Source organism: Zootoca vivipara, chromosome 6 (genome assembly GCF_963506605.1).
Source record: "Zootoca vivipara chromosome 6, rZooViv1.1, whole genome shotgun sequence".
Taxonomy (NCBI): Eukaryota; Metazoa; Chordata; class Lepidosauria; order Squamata; family Lacertidae; genus Zootoca; species Zootoca vivipara.
In genome coordinates, this window is record NC_083281.1 from 85,200,255 (window position 1) to 85,223,430 (window position 23,176).

At 46.6% G+C, this 23,176-nt stretch overlaps 1 protein-coding gene across 2 annotated transcripts; it reads right to left on the minus strand.

The window, feature by feature from the left end:
• Positions 1–2,195: 2,195 nt before the first annotated feature.
• Positions 2,196–23,081, minus strand: EXOSC10 (exosome component 10). 2 transcript variants are annotated; one of them, XM_060276243.1, is made up of 25 exons: positions 22,873–23,081; positions 21,742–21,878; positions 20,779–20,902; positions 20,025–20,129; positions 19,693–19,858; positions 19,212–19,323; positions 18,424–18,499; positions 18,136–18,246; positions 17,252–17,395; positions 15,646–15,836; positions 14,222–14,378; positions 13,793–13,941; positions 12,684–12,734; positions 11,793–11,904; positions 10,942–10,992; positions 10,184–10,262; positions 8,887–9,008; positions 7,811–7,906; positions 6,464–6,538; positions 5,965–6,052; positions 5,490–5,563; positions 3,973–4,144; positions 3,079–3,134; positions 2,658–2,734; positions 2,196–2,427 (listed from the first exon to the last, which is right to left on the minus strand). In XM_060276243.1, the coding sequence occupies exons 1-25, from the start codon at positions 22,990–22,992 to the stop codon at positions 2,397–2,399; spliced, it is 2,676 nt and encodes an 891-aa protein (XP_060132226.1). In that variant the 5' UTR covers positions 22,993–23,081; the 3' UTR covers positions 2,196–2,396. The 2 variants fall into 2 exon arrangements, with proteins under 2 accessions (XP_060132226.1, XP_060132225.1); XM_060276242.1 differs by having other exon boundaries at positions 19,693–19,861.
• Positions 23,082–23,176: the final 95 nt, after the last annotated feature.

The window sequence follows — 23,176 nt, forward strand, 5'->3', positions numbered from 1 at the left end:
GCACGGGTACCTACCTGTAACAAGAAACAACGGAGTGTGCCTTTCAGGGGTTAAGTCAAAGCTCTGTGATAGATAGCACCAAAGTGACTGCTTGAGTGCAAGGGTTGCCAGAAGATCACGTAGACCTCTTAGGAACTCCACTCTGGATTTGTGTAGGGTTTACCTTTTTATCATTTTTATTAAATTTTCTGTTTTACAAGCAATATCTAAAATGTATGATACATTATTGGAGTGAGAGGTGAAAGATGGTCAAGGAGATAATGATCAAGTGGGCTTTAGATATAGGGAAAACTATCAACTTAACAGCATGGGAAGAACTATGGAAAATGAACTGGAAATTTACAGCTTGTGAAGCATTGACGGAAAATTTAATCGATGTATTATAGATGGTATTTAACACCTGCCAAAATAGCTAAAATGTATAAAACAAAAACAAATCTGTGTTGGAGGTGCGGTAAAGCATACATGTTTGGTGGACCTGCGAAAAAACCAAAAGCTTCTGGGACATAGTGTATGATGAACTTAAAAAAATGTTTAAGTATAACTTGATGAAAAATACAGAAGCTTTCCTGTTTAGGGATAATGGACACAGGTATAACAAGAGAGGATCAGAAAATATTCCTCTATGTCACAGGCGCGGCAAGGACCTTAATTGCCAGAAATTGGAAAAAAGAATTCATGCCAACAGAAGCGGAATGGCAGGATAAATTATTAAACTGTATTGATTGGCTAGATTAACAGAGGCAATTAGGGGACTCCCCAGACAAGAATTTCAAAAAGAATGGGGAAAATGTAAACAATACTTTACAAAACAGTACCCTAAAATACACATCTGGGCTTGTTTCGATTAATGTCTGCAGGAGACTTTGGGGTTTTTTTGTTTTTTGTTTGTCAAAATTTGAAAAATCATAGTAACAACTCATAAAGGAAACAGTTCATAAGAAGTAAACAATGAGGCCATGTAAAGGATAAAGGAAGCCTTTTATTTTGTCGTTTGTTATATTTTATGTTATGTTTATTTTATGTTATGTTTACCGGTATGTCTATCGGTGGTGGATTCGTTTATTTGGATTTTGGTGGATTTATGTTGTAAATAAATAAAATGAATAAAATTTGTTTTACAATTTAGAGTATTCATTTAAACCACCTAAAAATATCAATTTTCCCTTCTTCTCTTTCCATGATTAATTTTGCATAGCATAAATCCCTGCATATTTTATATAAACTAAACCATTCAGTATTCCATTATTACTTCCATCAAAACTAATTTACACTGTTGAATTTATCCTAATGCTGACCAGGGCTGATAATGGGGAGCAGACAAAACACCTGTTACAGCGGCTCCACTGGCTACTAGTCTTGTTTCCAAGCACAATTCAAAATGTTGGTTATGACCTAATAAAGCCATATTCTCCCATACAAACTTGCCCAGGCTCTGCCACCCTCACAGTCACCCTTGATGGGAACAGGGCCTTCTCGGTGGCTGGCCCCAGACTTTGGAACTCCCTCCCTGGAGAAGCCAGACTGGCTCCTCCTTTGCTGGCCTTCTTCTGCTCATAGGTGAAGACTTTTCCTTCCAACAGGCCTTTGGAAACTCTTTCTGAGGAAAGGGCTGGTACTGTGACGCTTTTCTTTTTATTGTCTGTGTTTTAAAAGGATCCTTTATATTATTTTAATTCTATAAGTGCTTAATTACATTTTGATAATAGTCTTTTCTATGTTTTTAAGCTAGATCTGTTTTATCTGTGTAAACTGCCTTGAGTCAGGGACTGGGGAAAAGGTGAGAGAATAATAATAATTTTTATAACAACAATAATGGGTTAAACCACAGTCTAGGGCTTGCGGATCAGAAGGTCGGCGGTTCGAATCCCCGCGACGGAGTGAGCTCCCGTTGTTCGGTCCCAGCTCCTGCCCACCTAGCAGTTCAAAAGCACACAGTTCTGGTTCGCCAGAAGCGGCTTAGTCATGCTGGCCACGTGACCTGGAAGCTGTACACCAGCTCCCTGAGCTAGATGGACCAAGGGTCATTTCTCCTTAAGAGGCGGGGAGGGGCAGGACAACGATCAGGTGAGCTGTGAATTCTGGCTCTATATAAAGATGCTTTGAGAGCCTCTCGGGGCTGCATGAAGCGGGACGTAGCTTTTCTAAACGAATGAAGGAAAGGCGGAGAAGAAACAAACAGACAGCTGCTCGAATCTATTAAGATGCTCCCTTTCCCCCAACATTTGTGGGGGAAGAAAAGCAGATTAATATATATCTTTTTAATTTTTTTAAAAAAGAGCAACAGCAGGTATCCATACAAAAAAAATGGCAGTGGCAAACAGCATCCCCTTTCGTTTAAAAGCCATTCCAACACTGTATTCCACGGCTCTTTCCAAAAGCTTCCAGGAGTCGTACTATCTTTTCGGCCAGTTGTGCCTGAAGCCTCTGCAAAGAGAATTACATTATAAATTCTTATTTCAGAATAAAGTTTAGCCAGGGATGTTCCAACCATCAGCTGAAGCTTAATTGCTCTCTTGATGCAGAATGCACTTGGAAAAAAGCGTCCTCTCCCCCCCCCCCCCCGGAACAAACAATGTTGAGGACTAGAAAGCTTTGAAGTTGTATTTGCAAGGCAGCTCAAACATTCTAGCAAACAACTAACTGTCCGGACATACCTGTTGGATTTCCCAGCCATGTAGGACATGCTTTTCGTTCCGGCTGGTTGCTGGACTTTGCCGGCTCCGGGAAACTTCTATGTTTGGAGAAAAAGGCAGAAAGATAGTCATGTCAAAACAGCAGTTCTTGGCCCAAGGTCACCCAGTGAGCTTTATGGCCAAGTGGGAATTTGAAAGCTGGTCTCCCAGGTCCAAGTCCAGCCTCTAACCACTATGCCACTGGCCCATCTAGTCCAGCATCCTGTTCTCATGATGCCCCCAAGGGAAGCCCAGAGCCAGGACCTGAGCACTCTTCCCTTCCTGTGTTTTCCAGCAGCTGATATTCAAAAGCATTACTGACCGTGGAGACAGAACTGAGCCATCCTCTGCTACTAGCCTTCATGGGCTCACCTGCCTCAAGAAATTGATCAGAATTCCTTACCTTTCCAGCTTGCTTGGAGGGATCAAACTGTGTTGAGGGTTTAGGCCTGCTGCTTCCTGAGAAGGGGGGGGGGGAGAGAGAGAGAGAGAGAAAGATGGAGGCAGAAGGCAAATCTTAGAAAGGGAGATCACTCTTGCAGAGAATAGATCATTTCAAGAGCCGTCAAGACCAGCAAAGTTTAGGCATGAATAAAAAGCACCAGATGTAAAACAATCATGCAGTGGAAGAATTCAAACAGCCAAGACTCCTAAAAAAGGAACTAGGCAGCCTCTTATTTTGCCTTGGCGTCGAAACAAAGCAGAGGGTGTGAACAAAACTAAACGGCAGTAGTAATAGCAATAAAATAAATAATAATGTTGGTGAGAAAAGGGTTAGGAAGCTGCCGTACACAGACCATTGGTCCATCCGGCACAGTACAGTGGTGCCTCGCTAGACGAATTTACTTCGTTCCACGGGTCTTTTCTTATAACGAAAAATTCATCTAGCGAATCCCATAGGAATGCATTGAAATATTTTTGAATATTTTTTTGCCCATAGGAACGCATTAATTGAATTTCAATGCATTCCTATGGGAAACCGTGATTCGCTAGACAATTTTTTCGTAAAACGAATTCGTCTAGCGAGGCAACCTCCACTAGAAAAAACCTTTCGTTAAGCGGAAATTTAGTTAAGCAGGGCATTCGTTAAGCGAGGCACCACTGTACTGCCTACACTGACTGGCAGCAGCCCTCTGGCATTTCCACCTCTCTCAGCCATAGCTGGAGAGTCCATTGGGGATCGAACCTGGGACCACTGAGTTAGGCACCTTCCCCACACATGACTATGACATAAGGAGAGCCCTAGTGGATCCTGAGTCCAGCCTTCTGAGCTCATGGGGGCCGACAGGAGCCTCACCGGCAAACACTTGGAGGTCGGATTTGCTGTAATCAAAGGGGGTGAAGGGCTTTGGGGTGGCCTCTGGCTCTTCCAGCTGCGGGGAAGCTTTGGGCTTCTTCTTCTCGGCCCGGGGGGTCTCGGTACCCGGATCGCTTTCCACTCTCTCCCGCTTGCAGCCGGCTTGTTCCTGCTGTAAAACCGAAGGAGGAAGGAAGGAAGGAAGGAAGGAGTTTAAAAACATAGCCTGGAAGAAGAGGGCAGGGAAGGGCTGCAGCTCAGCAGAGCGACATTTGCTTTGCATGCAGGTCCCAGATTTAACCCCAACATTTAACAGAGAATGCCCTCATCCAGGCTACCCCCTGGCACCCCCAAGCAGGGGTGTACGAAATGGGGGATGGAGGGGGTGGTCCGCCCCAGGTGCAACTCGGTGTGTGTGTGTGTGTGTGTGTGTGTGTTGTGTGTGTGTGTGTGAGACAAGATGGCCCCTGCCTCCCCCCAGCTGTAGTATTTTTGAAAATATAGTCTGGCCCCCCCATAAGGTCTGAAGGACAGTGGACCAGCCCCCTGCTGAAAAAGTTTGCTGACCCCTGGATTATTGTCTACCTTGGTGGGTTGTTCATCATCACCAATAAATTTATTGTACTAGCCAAAAGCCATGACAAATCGTACTCCTGAACTGTTCCCCATCCAAGTACTAACCAGGCCTGATCCTGCTTAGCTTCTGTTCAGGGTAGTAAGGCCATAAAGGTAAAGGTAAAGGGGCCCCTGACCATCAGGTCCAGTCGTGACCGACTCTGGGGTTGCGCGCTCATCTCGCATTATTGGCCGAGGGAGCCGGCGTATAGCTTCCAGGTCATGTGGCCAGCATGACAAAGCCGCTTCTGGCAAACCAGAGCAGAGCAGCACATGGAAACGCCGTTTACCTTCCCACTGTAGCGGTTCCTATTTATCTACTTGCATTTTGACGTGCTTTCGAACTGCTAGGTTGGCAGGAGCTGGGACCAAGCAACGGGAGCTCACCCCGTCACAGGGATTCGAACCGCCAACCTACTGATCAGCAAGCCCTAGGCTCAGTGGTTTAACCCACAGCGCCACCTGGGTCCCTCAATATGGCCATAGATAACCACTATTCTGAATTATGCTTTTTATAGGGTAGGGCGCATTGTGGATGGATTTATGGAGCCAAGGAGGCAGGGCCCCCAAAATCTAGATCTAGATCACTGGTCCTCAGCTATAATATTTTACATGCAACTGGACAGTGGCCGGTCCACTGTCTCTCAGACCTTTTTGGGGGCCAGACATTTTTTTTGGGGGGGGGGAGGAACGAATTCCTATGCCCCACAAATAACCCAGAGATGCATTTTAAATAAAAGCACACATTCTACTCATGTAAAAACACGCTGATTCCCGGATTTAGAAGGCGATTGGGCCAGATCTGGCCCCCGGGCCTTAGTTTGCCTACCCATGGGCTAAAAAATGGGCCCTAGATCTGCAAACGTTTAGTCATAGTTGCTGGGTCGGGGGACCCCACTTACCGCAACCAGCTGGCGGACAGAGACTGCGTTTTCTGCTTTGCCTTTGTTTTCCTTCTTGGGGACTTCATGAGCCGCTGGTGGGGGAAGGATGGAAAGGGCAAAGTTAGCACAAGGACTGCCAGGCTGGCACACAACTAGCAATGCATTGCGGTCAAACAGAGCTTTGAGAATCCAGGACACCCAAGTCTAAGGTTGCCACATGTCCGGAATTTCCCGGACGTAGCCGGTATTCAGACCTCGTAATTGCTTAAATGTCCCGGAAAATCTGGACGTGTGGCAGCCCATGTCGGTAGTGCAGATTTTGGCAAATTTCATTAAAGCTATTTTTTTAAAAAACTTTGATCTGTAGAAAATGCAACTTGGAAAAAAAGAGAGATGATGCATGTATTTTTTTTTGGTAAACTAATTCATTTTTAATAAAAATACAGTATATTAAAAACAAAACAAAACGAAAACAAACAGGCTGGCCTCACACCTGTCTGCTGGATCTTCTTCTTAGCAAATTCTTTCTTTGTCCCTGCTTGAAGCTGGGCCTGGCTTAGGAGCTTCCACCGATTACTGATCTGGGGGGAGGAAACAGACACACACACTCATACACAAAAATTGCAACCCTGCCAATGTCACACCATATTCTGGTGTATGTGGCCAAGCCAAACCAAGCTCTACGGAGGGCGCGGGTAGTGGCACAGTGGTTGAGGAACCTGCATTGTGTACAGAGGGTCTCAGGTTCGATTCCTGGCAGATCCAGGTACTGTAGGGAGACAGACCCATTTGCAACTCTGGGGAGCCGCTGCCTGTCAGTGTTGACAGCACTGAGCTAGACGAAGCAATGGTCAGATGTGGTGTGAGGCAGATTGCCACCCACGCTCCAGCTGTTCTCCAGTTAACAGGATCAGGCGGCAGCATTGGAGGGGACCGCAGCCCGAAGGCCAATGGCAGAGCAGGGGGTAGTTTGGTGAAATAACCGTTCTTACCTCGTAAATTTTCGATGACGGGTCAAACTTTGCCAACTGGGAGATATGAGCGGGGTTCTGGTCCGCTGGCAAATACTGGAGGGAAGGGAAAACACAATTGTGGGAGTATCTAGATTAGGGCTGGGGAACCCTCTTCAGGCCGAGGGTCACATTTCCCTTCCGAGTAACCTTCCAGGGGCCACATGGCAAAAGCAAGCAGAGCAATTACTGTTAATTTTGCCTTTGCCTAACTAGCTAGTTTCTTCTCTGTCGCTCTCTGCCTGCCTCTCTCTCACACACATACAGCCCTCTTTATCCTCTGTCCAGACAAGCAAGAATTCAAAGACATACTCAGAGTTCAAAGACATAGTCCAGCCAGGCAAAAGCATTCAAGGAGGGTTTGGAGCAGGAACAGTGAAAGGGGGTGGCTTGGGGAGGGGCCAAAGGGCCACACAGAGAGGTCTGGAGGGCCACAACCTGCCTGATTCCCCACTTCTGATCTTGAGTAACCAGGGAACACTTGCAATTGTAAGCTGTCTGGGGGAACCAAAAGTGGGGTGCACCACTTGTTAATTAAAAGAAATCAGAATTCCAAGGGGCCACTTCACTCCCCCAAAAGGATTCGTGCAGCAGGAATCTATCTTGCAGTATGAATTCTGTGACACCTCCCCACCCAACTCCCAATGAGCAGGGAGACTCACAAAGCCCCCTAGAAGCAACAGCTTCCCAGCTGTGGAGTTTGTGCAATTCAGATGCTGCATTAACAAGCAATAGTGTATATCCATTTACATATATAAACATGTTGCCAAGACATAGAGAGAGAAAGAAGGGCAACATGAAAAATCTCTGTTTATTTTTTTTTACAACTTGGAAACGTTTCCCTTCTCCCTACAAGCAGAATGGCAGAAAAACATTATCATTAAAATATGCACAGCCAATAAGTTAGAGATGATGGGAGTTGTCATTTGCTTATTAACACTGGCTAGGTTCATACATAACGCTAAGCTATGGTTTACTAACCCAGGGTTTAGTGTGGTGCAAACCCTGCCCAGTAGCTTGTTTGAACGTTAGCAAACCTTGATCTGAAGACATGGTTTGTTGCTGTCTTTAGCAACCTTGGCTTGTCTTAATTATAGCCTGGCATTATGCGTGAACCCAGTACCCTTTATCAACCATGGTTTGTTTGGCTGCCGCACCCAAAGTACAAAGGCATGAGGAACAAAGAGGTGGAAGACAGAACAGACTTTGGAATAACTGAGTTGTGGTTTGCTTGATCATCTGCGGTTAGCTCACAGTTGCTAAACAAACCATGGTTGTAAGTATTACATACAAGCCAAACTACTGGGTAGGAAAACAAGGACTTTTTACCATTCGGAATGGGTTTTCGAAGGATTCCATGATCTGGCGGGCTTTCCGTTGGGTGACTGTCAAACTCTCGTCCTCTTCCTCACTTGCTTCCGTCTCCTTTGGGAAGGCAGAAATACGGATTAGTGGGACAAAGTACAGAACTGGAGAGGCCTGCCTGGAAATCTGAATGGGATAAGATTGCATTTTAAATACCAAGAGGTCCCCCCCCCCCCGCTTTAAAAGAACGGTAGGTAGAAGCAAGCAGTTGCTGATTTTTCACTTCTGGTTTGGCTGGCTATTTATAGCGTTTTGATCCACTGTTGCTTTTATTAATAAATACAGTAGAACCTTCGTTCTCGAACTTAATCCATTCTGGAAGTCTGTTCGACTCCTGAAACGGTTTGAAAACCAAGGCGCAGCTTCCGATTGGCTGCAGGAGCTTCCTGCACTCAAGTGAAAGTCAAGTCTGATGTTCAAACCGGAACACTTACTTTCGGGTTTTCAGCGTTCGGGAGCCGATTTGTCAACTGAGCCATTCGAGAACCAAGGTTCCACTGTAACCTAGAGACTTTAGTACAGTCATACCTTGGATCCCGAATGCCTTGCCTTGCAACTCAAACGTTTTGACTCCTGAAGGCCGCAAACCCGGAAGTGAGTGTTCCGGTTTGCGGATGTTCTTTGGAAGCCACACGTCTGACGTGGCTTCTGCGGCTTCCGATTGCGTGCAGGAAGCTCCTGCAGCCAACCGGAAGCCGCGCCTTGGTTTCCAAATGTTTTGGAAGTGGAACGGAATCCCGGAATGGATTCTGCTCGACAGCCAAGGTACGACTGTACTTGCTTTTTAATCTGTTGTGAAGTCAGGTGACTGATAGGTGGGCACCAAGCCAGGTGTCAAACACGGCCCTCTGGGGGTGGGGTGGGCGGAGACAAGGATCATGCCCCATTCAGTGGGGCGGGGGGGGCGGGGGCGGAGAGAGAGACAGGGATTGCGCCCCCGCTCCCAAGTGGCGGAGGAAAAGACCAGGATTGTGGGCCACCAGCTGAATACTGTTCTAGACCATTTGGTCCCCTGCCCTGTTCTCAGAAACCCAACCTACATTAAAGATGCCAATGCTGGCTCTCAGCAGGAGGCAGGGCAGACTTGGCAACTCGTCCAACCTTTCCGTCTCCTCCTCTGCTTCTGAAAAGAGACGCGTCTGCTCCCGGCTCAGCTCAGGAGCTGAATGACAAGAGGAGGGGGAAGGAAACAAAAGCACAAGGAATTAAGCCTACCATTTACTTTAAATTGCATAGAAATTTATTCATGTGTGCTACTACAGCGGTAAGAGTGCTACTTGCCCCAAAGTGGAAAGAAGCAGAAGTCTCAGCAAAGGAAGAATGGATACAAAAACTTATGGAATATGCAGAAATGGCGAAACTTACCAGAAGAGGAAGAAATCAAGATGACAAACTTTTTATAAAAAGAATGGAAATGGTTCATTGAATACAGTACTTACAGATAAATTGCGAACAGATAAAAACATTGGCAGGATTACTGTAATAACCTGCAGTTTCATAAGAGTAAGTGGAACCTCGGTTTATGAACACCTCGGTTTACGAATTTTCGGTTTACGAACGCCACGGACCCATCTGGAACGGATTAATTCACTTTCCATTACTTTCAATGGTAAAGTTTGCTTCAGTTTATGAATGCTTCAGTTTATGAACAGACTTCTGGAACCAATTACACCCATGCTTCAGGTTAAGTACGCTTCAGGTTGAGTACTCCGCGGACCCGTGTGGAACAGATTAATCCACTTTCCATTACTTTCAATGGGAAAGTTCGCTTCAGTTTATGAACGCTTCAGTTTATGAACAGACTTCTGGAACAAATTGTGTTCATAAACCGAGGTACCACTGTATATATTTAAAGAAGATGAATGAGTAAATTAAGTTAATTTGGCTATGCAGAGGATATTAAAATAAATAAATGTAAGGAACCACAGAAAGAGGGGGAAGGAAGTCAAGCTTTGAAATGTTAAATTGACTGTAAAACTAATGAAATGTATAAACTTGAAAAGTATAAACAAACCTTTTTTAAACAAAGACTAACATTTACTTATTACATTTTAATCCTCAAACGAACTTCGTGATGGGCGCATGGTTTTCCTTTCCTTACTTTTTAACACCCCCCCGAGGCAACTTTTGGTTGACAGACTCGTAGACCCACACAGTTATATAGGGCCCATCTGCACTATACATTTAAGGCTGCACTAGACCGCTTTAAACTGTCATGGCTTCCCCCACGGAATCGTGGGAGCCTGCCAGCAAAGTGAACCAGTTACAGGGGTTTGTGCACTTAGAACCCAGGGGTGAGGGGTGGGGATCCCTCTTCCACCCTCTTTCCAGACCCACCTGGATCCACGTGGTTCGGCTTCTCGTCCTGAGGCACGTGCGAGCTGTCGTGAGGTCCAAACAAATGATTCTCCGGCTTCTGCCAAAGGAAATTAAAGATATCCTAGTCCTCGTGATTCTGAAGGAAGGGCTGGTGACACAGGGAACTGCTTTATATCAGGTCAAACCATTGGCCCCTCTCCCTCAGCTTTACCTACACTGACTGGCAGAAACTCTCCAGGCTTTCAGACCTAGCTGGAGATAGAACCTGTGACCTTCTGCATGCAAAGCTACAACACTCAGAACCCTTAAACTTTTTATTTATCTACTTACCTGTTGGCAGGTAAAGCCTTTAACCGCTTCCAACCAGCACTTTCAGGATCGCCGTACCCCCTATTTGCCCACTTAACTGCATTGATCTGCAGATGCCACATAATGCTTGTTCCTTAGTTGGAAGAAACTGATCTTTTAGTGTGGCTGAATCTGAACTTTAGAACTCCCTACGGTACCTATTGACACCAGGCAGGAGCTGTTGCTGCACTCTTTCTAGGCCCCCGCTTAAAACATTTTCGTTTAGGCAAGCCTATCCAAATACACACACGTTGACATGTCTCAATCTTTTACAGTTCAGGTTAAATTATTTTAAGCTGCTTTTCTATTGATAATTTTAATATTTCCCTATAAACCACTTAAGAGGTTTCACTCCAGTCAAGTGGCTTGCCAATTTGGTACATGAAAAAGTAAAATAAATACAAGACTGGTGTCAGAAAGAAGCTTACCTCTGTGTTTCGAAGAGGTCCTCTCTTTTTCACTTCAACTGCAATTTCAGACTAAGAGGGGGCAAGGAGAAATAATTATAATAATAAAATTAAGATCACATTAAAGATCTTTTTGACAAACACACACCCTCCCTGACAGCTCCAAGTCTACTTCCCAGTCACTGGCTGAACACCAATGATATCAACAGTCAAGGAATGCCCATAAAAATTCTAGCTGCTAAAAGAAAACATGTGATAGAAGGCTGACAGACAGTGCATAATTTTATTCGTATTGCGTAACTGGTCTTAACTCGGCATGAGAGCAGGGTGATTTTAGGGAAGAGAGCTGGTATGATCAAAGGAACATAGGAAGCTTCCTTCTATCAAGTCAGACTGTTGGCCCACCTACCTCAGTATTGCCTATACTGACTGGCAGCAGCTCTCCAAGAATTCAAAGACAGGAGTCTTTCCTGAAGGAGCATCTCCACCCCCATCGTTCAGTCCAGACACTGAGGTCCAGCTCCGAGGGCCTTCTGGCAGTTCCTCACTGCAAAAAGTGAGGTTACAGGGAACTAGGCAGAGGGCCTTCTCGGTGGTGGCGCCCGCCCTGTGGAACGCTCTCCCATCAGATGTCAAGGAAATAAACAACTATCTGACTTTTAGAAGACATCTGAAAGCAACCCTGTATTGGGAATTTTTTTATGTCCAATGTTTTACAATTTTTAATGTGCTGTAAGTCGCCCAGAATGGCTGGGGTATAAATAATAGAATTCTTCTTCTTCTTCCTCCAACTCCATGGAGATGCCAGGGATTGAACCTGTTCAGTTCCTTTGAAACACAGCTGTTCTGTACTTAAAATTGTCCTCCCATACCTTCAATAGCGGCATCTCTCTGGCCTGCTGGATGAAGAGGTGCATTTCATTGATCTGCTGGCGAACAAGGGGAGGAACCGGGTTGCAGCAGGCGATGATGCCCTGGGGCTCCCTGCAAATCAACAAAAGGAGCAGGGCATTTTTTAAAAGATAAAACGCCAGCTGGTGAAAGTCACAGCATTGTGGAGCTGGAAGGGACAACAAGGGTCATCAGGTCCAACTCCCTGCAATGTAACAACTACAGCAGCAGCAGCAGCAGCAGCAGCAGCAGCAGCAGCAGCAGCAGCAACAACAACAACAACAGGGTGTTGACCCTGAGATGTTATAGGACCAGGATGATGTTAGCCGCTTCCTGTTCCAGAGCTGGTCATTAAAGAAATGTGGGTGGGGCACAGAAGAATGATGGAGCCACAGACCAATCACAGGAGAAGAAGGAAGAAAAGCCTCAGGGGTGTCTGCAATGCCTATCCCCAATAGAGATATAAAGGTTGGGAGAGGATGGAGAAAGCAGAAAGAATTCCGATAGGAGAAGCGTTTTTCCTTCCTAGCTTCCAATCGAATTTTCTCATGGAAAACCTGCCAGCTTGGGGGAAAGGAAAATTACTATTTGGGCGCCTGGTTTCAAAATTCACCTGTTCACCCCATGCTTTCCCCAGAGTTGACCCAGCTAATGTTTTTACAGTAATCCTATTAATTGGATCTACTGATTAGCGATGTGTTCCGTGCATTTGTTTAATGGGGATGCCATTTGGCTTTGGGGAGTTGATTCTGTTTGTGGCCATGATATATATTTTTTCTCAAGTGTTGGCAGCACATGCGTGTTTTTTCGTTGCTGCTGCTGCTGCAAATAATCACTAGTTCTTCCCCTTGCAAAGCAAAAGGCACACTCACTTGGGCAGCTCCTCCGCTATCTTGAGCAGCATATGGTTCGGCAGCACGTACCTGCGGGACAAGGGGAGGAATGAATGGTAGAATAGTAGATTTGGAAGGGGTCCCCCAAAGGTCATCGAGTCCAACCCCCCGCAATGCATCGCAGCTAGAGGATCACAGGCAGATGGCCATCCAACCTGTTGGAAAACCTCCAATGAATCAATAAATCAATTACTAACTAAATGTTAAATGCCACTACTTTCGCTATACATCGAGATCAGTCTTGTAAAGAGACTTGCCAAATATATTACTAGCTTTAACTCTCTTTCTCTTTCTCCTTCTCCTTCTAGAGAGGGAGAGGAAGGGAAACAAGCCTGCAGGGGACAGATAGAAACCTCAATTCCTACTATGACTCTGCCCACCTGTCAAACGTGGCCTGTGGAGGAAGAGGTGGGTGGAATGATCTGCTCCCCTGGCCAGATCCAGTTCTCCACTGTTGGTAAAGGTAAAGGTAAAAGGTAAAGGACCCCTGGATGGTTAAGTCCAGTCAAAGGCAACTATGAGGTTGCAGCGCTCATCTCGCTTTCAGGCCAAGGAAACCGGTATTTGTCCACAGACAGCTTTCCAGTGACGGAAAGCAAAGTGCACGGTACGCCATTTTCCTTCCTGTCCCTATTTATCTACTTGCACTGGAGTGCATTCAAACTGCTAGGTTGGCAGGAGCTGGGACAGAGCAATGGGAGCTCACCACCGCTGCGCGGATTCGAATTGCCGACCTTACGATCGGCAAGCTCAAGAGGCTAAGTGGTACAGGCAGCTTTGAAAGGATTCCTATGCCGAGCAAGGGCTCTGTTCCCTCCCAATTCTAACAGCTCCCCTTTTCTTTATTGCATTTATACCCCCCATTTCTCCCCCAAGGAGGCCAAGTGGACAGCTCACCACTCATTTAATCCCAACAATGGCCCTGCGAGGTAGGCTGGATCGAGCAAGGAAGTGACTGGGTCAGTGAGAGCTCCAGTGCCAAATGGGCACCAGAACCCGTGTCTCTCCCAGGCCCTAGTCAGACACTCTAACCACTACACCACTGGGTCCTATAGCCCGCTCCAGCATTCCCCTGTAAAAGAGCTCACCCCGTGCTCTCATCTTCCTGCCGCCCCAACTTGTCTCTCCAGGCAAAGAGGAGCCGGAAGGCCGCCAGCTGCTGGCTGTTGAGGTGCTTCTTCTGCTTCCGGTACAGCTCCAGGTACGAGTCTTCGGTGAAGATGGGCTTGGCGTATTTCTAAGGGAGAAGAGGCAGATGGAAGCGGCATGAGCGACCTGTAAGGGCTTGTGTGCTGCTTCTGGCGGGGGGGGGGGGGGAATCCCTGACTCCCAGCTGCCTGGTGCTGGTGGGAGTCCAGCGGTGGCTGGGAGGGCAACAGGCTGGCTGCCCCCATGCTAAACTCTGGTTTCCCAACACCCGCTCAAAGCCTTCCATGCTGCATTTTCCTATCTGGGGTTGGAGGGGTGTGTGTGCTCCTCTTTCCCTTGCATGCCTCTGCCCAACGCAGGGGGCTCACCTTCAAGCAGATGTCCTTGCTCCGCTGCCACACCACTTGGAGCTGCGCTGGCTGCCCGTTGGCCTTCTCCCAAAGCTCCTCCCTGACCCGGTCGTAGATGTACAGCAAGTAATGCGTGTCGTCACGGGCGTAATGGAGCATCTCCTCTGGGAGGGGTCTAGAGGAGACAGAGAAACATGGATTACGCAAGGAGCGGGGGAATCTCAGGCGTGGTGGTCAGGAAGGAGCCAGCAGTAAATCACATGAAGCAGAGTTAACTCTTTATTAGCAAGAACGGGACCTGCACATTTCATTTCCTTGGGAAATGATATATAATGAATTGAAAAGGATGTTCAAAATAACTTGTATTTTTCAAAAAACAAAAGCTTTTCATTTAGGAATTATAGGGACAAAACTACCTAAATTGTATAGAAATTTATTTATGTATGCTACTACAGCAGCAAGAATGTTACTCGCCCCAAAGTGGAAAGAAGCAGAAGTCCCAGTAATGGAAGAATAGATATAAAAGCTTGTGGAATATGCAGAAAAGGTTTAGCTTAACCGGAAGAATAAGAAATCGAGATAACAAACTTTTTTTTATAAAAGAATGGAAATGGTTTATTGACTATTTACAGATACCGTGTTTCTCATATTATAAGACACGTCTTATATTTATTTTTTCCTCAAAAAAACACACTATGGCTTATTTTCAAGGGATGTCTTATTTTTTTCCTCCTCCTCATGCCGCAGCCGGCATTGCTGCTGCTCCTATCACTATGTCTTATTTTCGGGGTATGGCTTATATTCCTTGAATGCTTAAAAATCCTGCTATGGCTTATTTTATGGGGATGCCTTAAAATATGAGAAACAGGGTATATTGTAAACAGATAAAAACATTAGCAGGATTAGAGTAAAAACCCACAGTTTTAAAAGAGTGTATATTTACAGTAGATAATTAAATGAGCAAGTTAAATGAACTTGGATATGCAGAAGGCGTTAAAAAATTAATTTAAGGAACTGCAGAAAGAGGGGGAAGGAAGTCAAACTTTGAAATGTCAAATTGATTGTAAAACTAATGAAATGTATTAATTTCAAAAATATAAATAAAATCATAATAGTAATAATAGAACAGGATCTGCACAAACGTGGTGGAGTATCAGGCCTAATGAGGACAGCAGCTCATCCCCGGTAGGTCTTCCCTCATGGATCACTTGCCAAGACTAAAAGTCCTCGCCTCCCTACAGCGATCTAGGTCTTCTCCTCTCTAGGGCTTTCCCCAAGCAATCAAAGACTGCGCCTGTGTCCCTATGATTGCCCCTCCTGCTTCATGCCTCTTCTGGTTCTGGGAGACCAGGGAGGATGGAAGCTTGTTGTACAGAGACCCACATTGGTATGACCTCAAGATGGGATTGGAGCATCTCAAATCTACTCCCACCCCTCCATACCGTATCCTCCAGTCCGCCAGCTGGTACTGTTTGTTGGCATCCACTTTGCAGTAGATTTTGAGCAAGTGGTCCAGGGAGTGCCGGCCGAGATTGAGGAGCCGCGCCGCCTGGTGGGTGTCGAAGACGTTCACCAAGTAGAGGCCGAAGTCTCGCTGGAGCCACTCCACGTCCGAATCAGCCCCGTGCAGGACCTGCAAAGCACCAGAGCCATAAATAGCCGGGGTGTGTGTGTGTGTGTGTCAAGAAGGTGCCCCGTCTACCCACCCACCCGTGTATGTATCCTTCTGATCATTCCAGGATGGCCCTGCCTAGGCCAGGGTTTCTGAAACTTGGGTCTTTGGCTGTTTTTGGACTACAACTCTCATCATCCCTGGTGGTCTTGTAGTAAGGTTTAAGCCAGGCATAGGCAAACTTGGCCCTCCAGATGTTTTGGGACTACAACTCCCATCATCCCTGACCCGTTAGCTAGGGATGATGGGAGTTGTAGTCCCAAAACATCTGGAGGGCCAAGTTTGCTTATGCCTGATTTAAGCTTACTGGAAAATGACATATAATGAATTGAAAAGGATGTTCAAAATAACTTTTGTAAAACAAAAACAAAAACAAAAAAACAGAAGCTTTTCTTTTGGGAATTATGGGGACAGAACTAACTAAATTGTATAGAAATTTATTTATTTACAGCAGAAAGAATGCTACTTGCCCCAAAGTAGAAAAAAGCAGAAGTACCAGCAAAGGAAGAAAGGATACAAAAACTTATGGAATATGCAGAAATGGCGAAACTTACCGGAAGAATAAGAAATCAAGATAACAATCTTTTTATAAAAAGAACGGAAATGGTTTGTTGAATACTTACAGATAAATTGCAAACAGATAAAAACACTGGCAGGATTACTGTAATAACCTGCAGTTTTATAAGAGTATATATGTTAAAGATGTTAAAAAATAAATGTAAGGAACCACAGAAAGAGGCGGAAGGAAGTCAAACTTTGAAATGTTAAATTGATTGTAAAACTAATGAAATGTATAAACTTGAAAAGTATAAGTAAAAACTTTAAAAAAAACCTCCCATCGCTAGCTAGTAGGACCAGTGGTCAGGGATGATGGGGACTGTAGTCCAAAAACAGCTGGAGGGCCGAGTTTGGGAAACTCTGGCCTAAGCACTTGAATTCCTGCACCCCTGGGGCAGTTCTCAGCCTTTTGCAAGGGTCCCATTCCTCCCAGTGTTACTGTTGTCCCTGGACACAAGAGAAGATGCCAGATAGGAGCTGGGAGCCCCAGAACATCTGGAGGGCCACAGCCTGCCCATCCTTAGGCTTACTGGCTTGGTGTCTGCTGCTCCACAGAGCCTTTCGTGCAAATTGCCAAATAGGGCTCTGCAGCTTATTGGCCCAGCCTAGCCAGGTGACTTGAGGAATCTGTCCTTGGAAGAAGCACCTGGACAACCTTGCTTGGTTTAATTACATCGGCTTGTTGTTTTTAAGCTTGACTAGAAGAGCGGGGTGAAGAGCAAACCCAAACCTGACCCTTCTGCCATTTGTAAAATGAAATATATATATATATATATATATATATATATATATATATATATATATATAAGGCCTTTCACCTTGACCACCGCAGGGTCTGTGAAGGTCTCGTTCAAGATGTACAAGTCACTACGCAGCTCCAATGTGTCGATGATGAAATCTTCTGTCCGGGTGGAAATCTGCATAAGGCATGTCAAGCCCAGGAAACTCCGGTAGGAATGGTGCTGTGGAGGGCAGAGAGAGAGAGAAAGAGAGAGAGAGAGAGAGAGAGAGAGAGAGAGAAAGAGAAATAAAGGAAAGGGGTCCATCAATTCACAGCAAAAGCAACAGCTCGCCTGCCCTGGGTGGGTAACTGGAAGCACTGTTTTCAGAGCCTGCTAAAAATATTTTTTGTTTAGACAAGACAAGCCTACCCAGGCATGCAGAATGTTGATGTATGTTTTAATAAGTTTTTTAGTTTACGGCTGGTTTTAATTTTTTGAACGTTTAATAGTTATTTTTACTGCTTTTACCAATTATGTCATTGTTTTATTGCCTTTGTAAACTGCTTGTTTTGGGGGGTTGGTTTTTTTTTTTACAATCCAGCAGTGTAAAAATGTTTTATGAAATAAATAAATCACCCGGTAGGGCTGGGAGAGACTCCTTGTCTGAAAGCCAGGAGGACAGCTGCCAGTCAGTGTAGAGAATACCAAGCTAGATGGACCAGACCGTCTGGTTTTGTATAAAAGGCAGCTTCCTGGGCTCGTATAGGACCACAGTTGCACTCTGTCAGATGCGTGAATCAGATTAACGATTTGAAAGATTGTGGAATTAACAGAAGATCCAAGCTGAAATGTGAAACCTCTCGATTTCACACCCAGGCTATGAGCACTTCACAGCTGGATCTTCTTGGCCAGTTGCAAAAGTTTTGCTGCAGGACACACACACACACACACACACACAAAAACCCAGGACAAATTCTTACCTCCAAGTCCAGGGCGAACTCTTTGCAGCCCACAAGCTTCTCGTTCAACTCCACCAGCTCGTCCAAGGTGGAGATGAAGTGGCAGGGTGTCTCCTCCAGGGGCTGGAACATCTGGGAGGGGAGAAACAGCAAGGCATTATGGCTCGGCAGGCACGAAGCCAGAAGGCTTTAACTTTTGTGTGTGATCTACTCAATGAAACATTATTTGAGAAAGAAAGAAAGAAAGAAAGAAAGAAAGAAAGAAAGAAAGAAAGAAAGAAAGAAAGGAAAGAAAGAAATAAAGCTTACCTGGACTTGCGGCTTTTCAAGAAGTTCGGCTGGTGGTGAAAAATGCACCAGTTCGTACTGGTAAGGGTGAGCAAACCTTTTAGGATGAGAGAAAGGAGGAGGGAAAGTTACAGAGCTCTGAGCAAGCTCCAGATGCAGAATCAATGGCCTAGGGCAGGCATCCCCAAATTTCGGCCCTCCAGATGTTTTGGACTACAATTCCCATCATCCCTGACCACTGGTCCTGTTAGCTAGGGATCATGGGAATTGTAGGCCAAAACATCTGGAGGGCCGCAGTTTGGGGATGCCTGGCCCAGGCGATTTGGGGACAAACCACACACACCTGCTATATACATGATGTCAAACATGGCATCACAGGTGTGGGGCAGGTACGTAAGAACTCAGGAAGAGCCCTGAAACTGGATAAGGCCAAAGGGTCTAGTCCAGCCTCCTGTTCTCGCAGTGGCCAGACAGATGCCCAAAGCGAAGGCTGTGAGCAGGTACTTAAGCACAACAGCAGTTCTCTCCCCTTTCCTGTGATTCCCAATAACTGGCATTCAAAGGCATACTGCTTTGGACAGGGGCGGGAGAATGTAACCTTCTTGGCTAGTAGCCAATGAAGGACATGATTGGGCCAATGCAGGGTGTGTGAGCCTCCACAATCAGGTGATCCCTGGGTCCTGCGAAGCTTCGTGCTGGTCATGCCGCCAGGTGTTTTAAAAAGTGGGTGCCTCCCCCCACCCCTGGCCACCTGTCAAACTCGGGGGAACGGAAAAGGCCCCGACCTGCTTGGCCAATCGCTCTCTTACATGTCCTGCTCGGTCTGTTGGGTCCTCTGCTGATAGAGGAAGTCGGCCAAGGCAGCCGGCACATCCAAATCCTCCGGGCGTTCTTTCCGTTCCCGCCTGCTTTTCGAGAGCACTGGATGTCCGGAGGAAAAAAAATGGGTTAGAGGTGATGGATCTACTTTCTAGGATTTATTAATTTTTTTAATTGGCAGCCTGCTGCTTTCCCAATGCAATAATAACCTTTGCACTTTGAGCATAGGAACATAGCAAGCTGCTAGGGACCTTCTGTCCATCTTCCTCAGTATTGTCTACACCAGTGTTTTTCCCAACCTTGGGTATCCAGCCTTTTTTTGGACTACAACTCCCATCATCCCTAACTAGCAAAGACCAGTGGTCAGGGATGATGGGAACTGTAGTCCAAAAACACTGACCGACAGCAGCTCTCCAGGGTTTCAGGCAGGGAGTCTCTCCCAGCCTTGCCTTGGAGATGCCATGCCCTTACCTTCTGGCAGTGGCTTCAGAGCGTTGGGCTTGACAAAGAGCTTTGGGACGAAGGGAGTGTTGGAGTTGTCCACCTTCTCACGGAACTTGAGCTGAGGGCGGACGATGTTCTTGGCATGCAGCAGGCGGAAGGTTTCTGACCTCGTTCGCTTGTTGGCTTCCCCGGTCTGCTGGAAGAGAAAAATCAGACAACCCCCTTCAGCTCTGACCGTTGGGGTGGGGGCTGATGGGAAATGTAGTCTGACACCGTCTGGATGGCTGCAGGTTTCCCCACCCCTGGGCTTAAAAAGAAAGAACCCCTTAAAGGACAAAGGAAGAATGGAAGCTTCTCACCTTGCGGTTCCAGCTGGAGACGATTCTCTTGGGAGGCTGCAAGCCCGAGGGGAGGATAGGTTGCTGGTTCTTGTTGACACCTGCTGCTTCATCCAATAGCATGCCCTGAAATTGCAGAACAGGAAGACTGTGTCAGGATGCCACAGTGTGAGGCCATGGGTGGCAGGCGGAGGATGCAATTTTGGGGGAAGGACCTGGGGCTACCTATGAAGGTGACTCGGAAACTACAACTAATCCAGAATGCAGCAATTAGAGTGGTGACTGGGATCAGCCACCAGGACCATATAACACTGGTCCCAAAGTATCTACACTGGCTCCCAGTACGATTCCGAGCACAAATCAAAGTGTTGGTGCTGACCTTTAAAGCCCTAAACTGCCTCAGCCCAGTAGACCTGAAGGAGTGTCTCTACCCCCATCGTTCAGTCGGGACACTGAGGTACTCCTCTGAGGGCCTTCTGGTGGTTCCCTCCCTCCGAGAAGTGAAGTTACAGGGAACCAGGCAGAGGGCCTTCTTGGTAGTGGCGCCTGCCCTGTGGAACACCCTCCCACCAGATGTCAAAGAAATAAACAGCTATCTGACTTTTAGAAGACATCTAAAAGCAGCCCTGTTTTGGGAAGTTTTTAATGTATGGCATTCTTATTATGCTTTTATATTTGTTGGAAGCTGCCCAGAGTTAAGAGCAGCAACACCAAGGGGTTCAGGGGTGGGGGGCTGGGGAGTGAGAAGCACGGCACAAGGCCCAGCGGTGCTCACCACTCTTTCTAGGATGGCATCATTGGCATCGACCAGCAGGTCAAACTTGTCTTCCAGTTCCGTGACCTTGCTCCGGTCCCGGAGGTGGCTACGGCAGCCATGGTACTGCATCACTCTGCTCATGCTGGGAAGAGGAAAAAACAGGGTGTTGGAGTGTGTCACACAATCCTTAGCAGTGTGTCTTGGCTCCCCGAAATCAAGCTGTGACCGGAACCTGCAATCTTAATCCTAGGATCTCTATTGATAAAGCACTTTGGTACATCAGTCCCTCTTGGCCCCATAGGTCATACTAATCTCCTATCCAGCTTTACTTGATGCCAATTTCCTTTGCCCTCTGAAATGCTCAGCTGAAATGACCTGGGGATCCTCACTCCCTTACCTTACACCATCTGGCAGTTTGAGAACGCTGTGGTGCAAGATCTGTCCCTGCTGCTGCCTTTTCTGGCTCCTCCTAGACCTAGTGGTGTCTCCAGCAGCTGCCTCTCCCTTGGCTGGTCTCCTAACCCACCTCCAGTCTCCAGCTGTGTGGGAACTTGCTCATTCCCAGGAACCACCTCCTCCCCCACCCTGGGGGGGAGCTGATGGGGTTGTTGGGAAGGACAAGCAACGCTCACTTGGGGGGAGGGCATCAGCGAGGGAACAGCTCCCTCCCCCACTCCCTGTGTCACCATTGCTCAGTGTCTTCACCCACAGTGGCAGCCCCTGGGATCTTCCTCCTGTGTCCCAACCCTAAGCTTTCCTGGATCTCCTCTTCCACACCCAACCAGTTCCTGACAAAACAAGATGGGGAGTTCATTATTATTAATTAAATTTGTATAGCGCCCTACACCCATAGATCTCAGGGTAGTTCACATCTTGGGCACACGGGGCAAAAGCAATGCGCAAAGTGCCCCAGCTTCAATAATAATAATAATATTTCAATCTTGGCATCACAACCAGCCTTGCAAGAGAGTAAAGACTCACCAGTGCAGCAACCGATCCCCTTGCATTTCACAGAAGGTCTGGAAACCAGGAAAACTGCGGTAGAAATCGTATTCGTCTCCAGGCTGAGGGAGGCCGCCAGAAGCCTTGGTAGCTGACACCACCGTGCCAAGGGCATGCTGGACCGTGGGGAAAAGGAGAGTGCAGTGGTCATTGCCAAACAGTTTTATGTATTTATTTCACCAATGAAGCAAGGCAGATGCTTGACGACTAAGCTATGGCCCTTAAATACTGTTATATGTATGTATGACGCTTCTAGAGGTGGCTCTGATTGGAGGGGGGAATTTTAAATTGTTTAATTAAGGGCAGGACACCTTTGTTTGGGGTTCCTTCCTTGTTCTCCTGCGTGAGGGAAAGGACCCTGTTGCAACAGCAAAAATAAAGGCTTTGCTTCTCAAAATTCTCTGGTTGGCCTCTGTTATATCTCCGACCGATGGAGAACACAATAAGGGCTCTTGTGTACCCCATAAGGGAATAAGGGCAGATTTTTGCTTATAACAATACCAGCTACAATAAAAAGCTCTTTTCAAGCTAATTTCCACAGGGAGAGGGGGACATTGTGTGGGCACATTGGAAGACCATGTACAGTTCCGGGACTCCCGTTACGAGGAAAGGTGTAGCGTTTGTGCCTTTCTACTTTAAAGGCAAGAGGCAACATGATTGGAGCATGTAAAATTAGGAACGGCAGGGATAAATAGAATAGTTTCTCTCTCCCTCTCAGCATTAGAACTCATGGCCTTCCAATAAAGCTGAATTTTGGAGGACTAATACTATAAAAAACTTTTTTTGTAAACCGCTTTGATGGTGGGTTTTTGCTTTTGCTTTTTTACAATGAAGCGGTGCATAACTTTCATGAAATAAATAAATAAACCTGTTAGCTGCTTTGGCATAATATGGCGAATAAAGGAGTAAATAAATAAGGCTTATTATGTATTTTGCAGACTCGCAAAAACAGCGGCAGCGCAAAATTAGATGCATATTCTATAGCTTTCCCCACGCAATCACGCTGCTGGGTCGCCCAAGACTACAAATCCCGCCATGCTTTGCTCTTCCACGCAAGCCAAGCAGAACCCGTAGCGACTTCGCCTTTTCCCGCGTTCTGCCTTCCTATACCTTCACGAAAGAATCGGCGTCTTTGAACCCAGGCAGCACGGCGTCCGCTGCCGCGTCGCTCTCTGCCCCCGGCGGCTCGGCATTGTTGTCTGAGCCGCCGCCGCGCTCTTTCGCCGCCATTTTCCTTTTCCGTTCCCAGCTGCCGCCGCTTCGCCACTCAGTGGGCCGTCGCCATATTGGGATCGCACTTTCCGCAGGAGAGAGCGCATCTCGTTTTTCTCTCGCGAGAAAAACGAACCACAGATGTACAGTAATGATATAGAGGTGACTGCATCTTCGGAGGTTAAATTTCCGGGTTCACTTG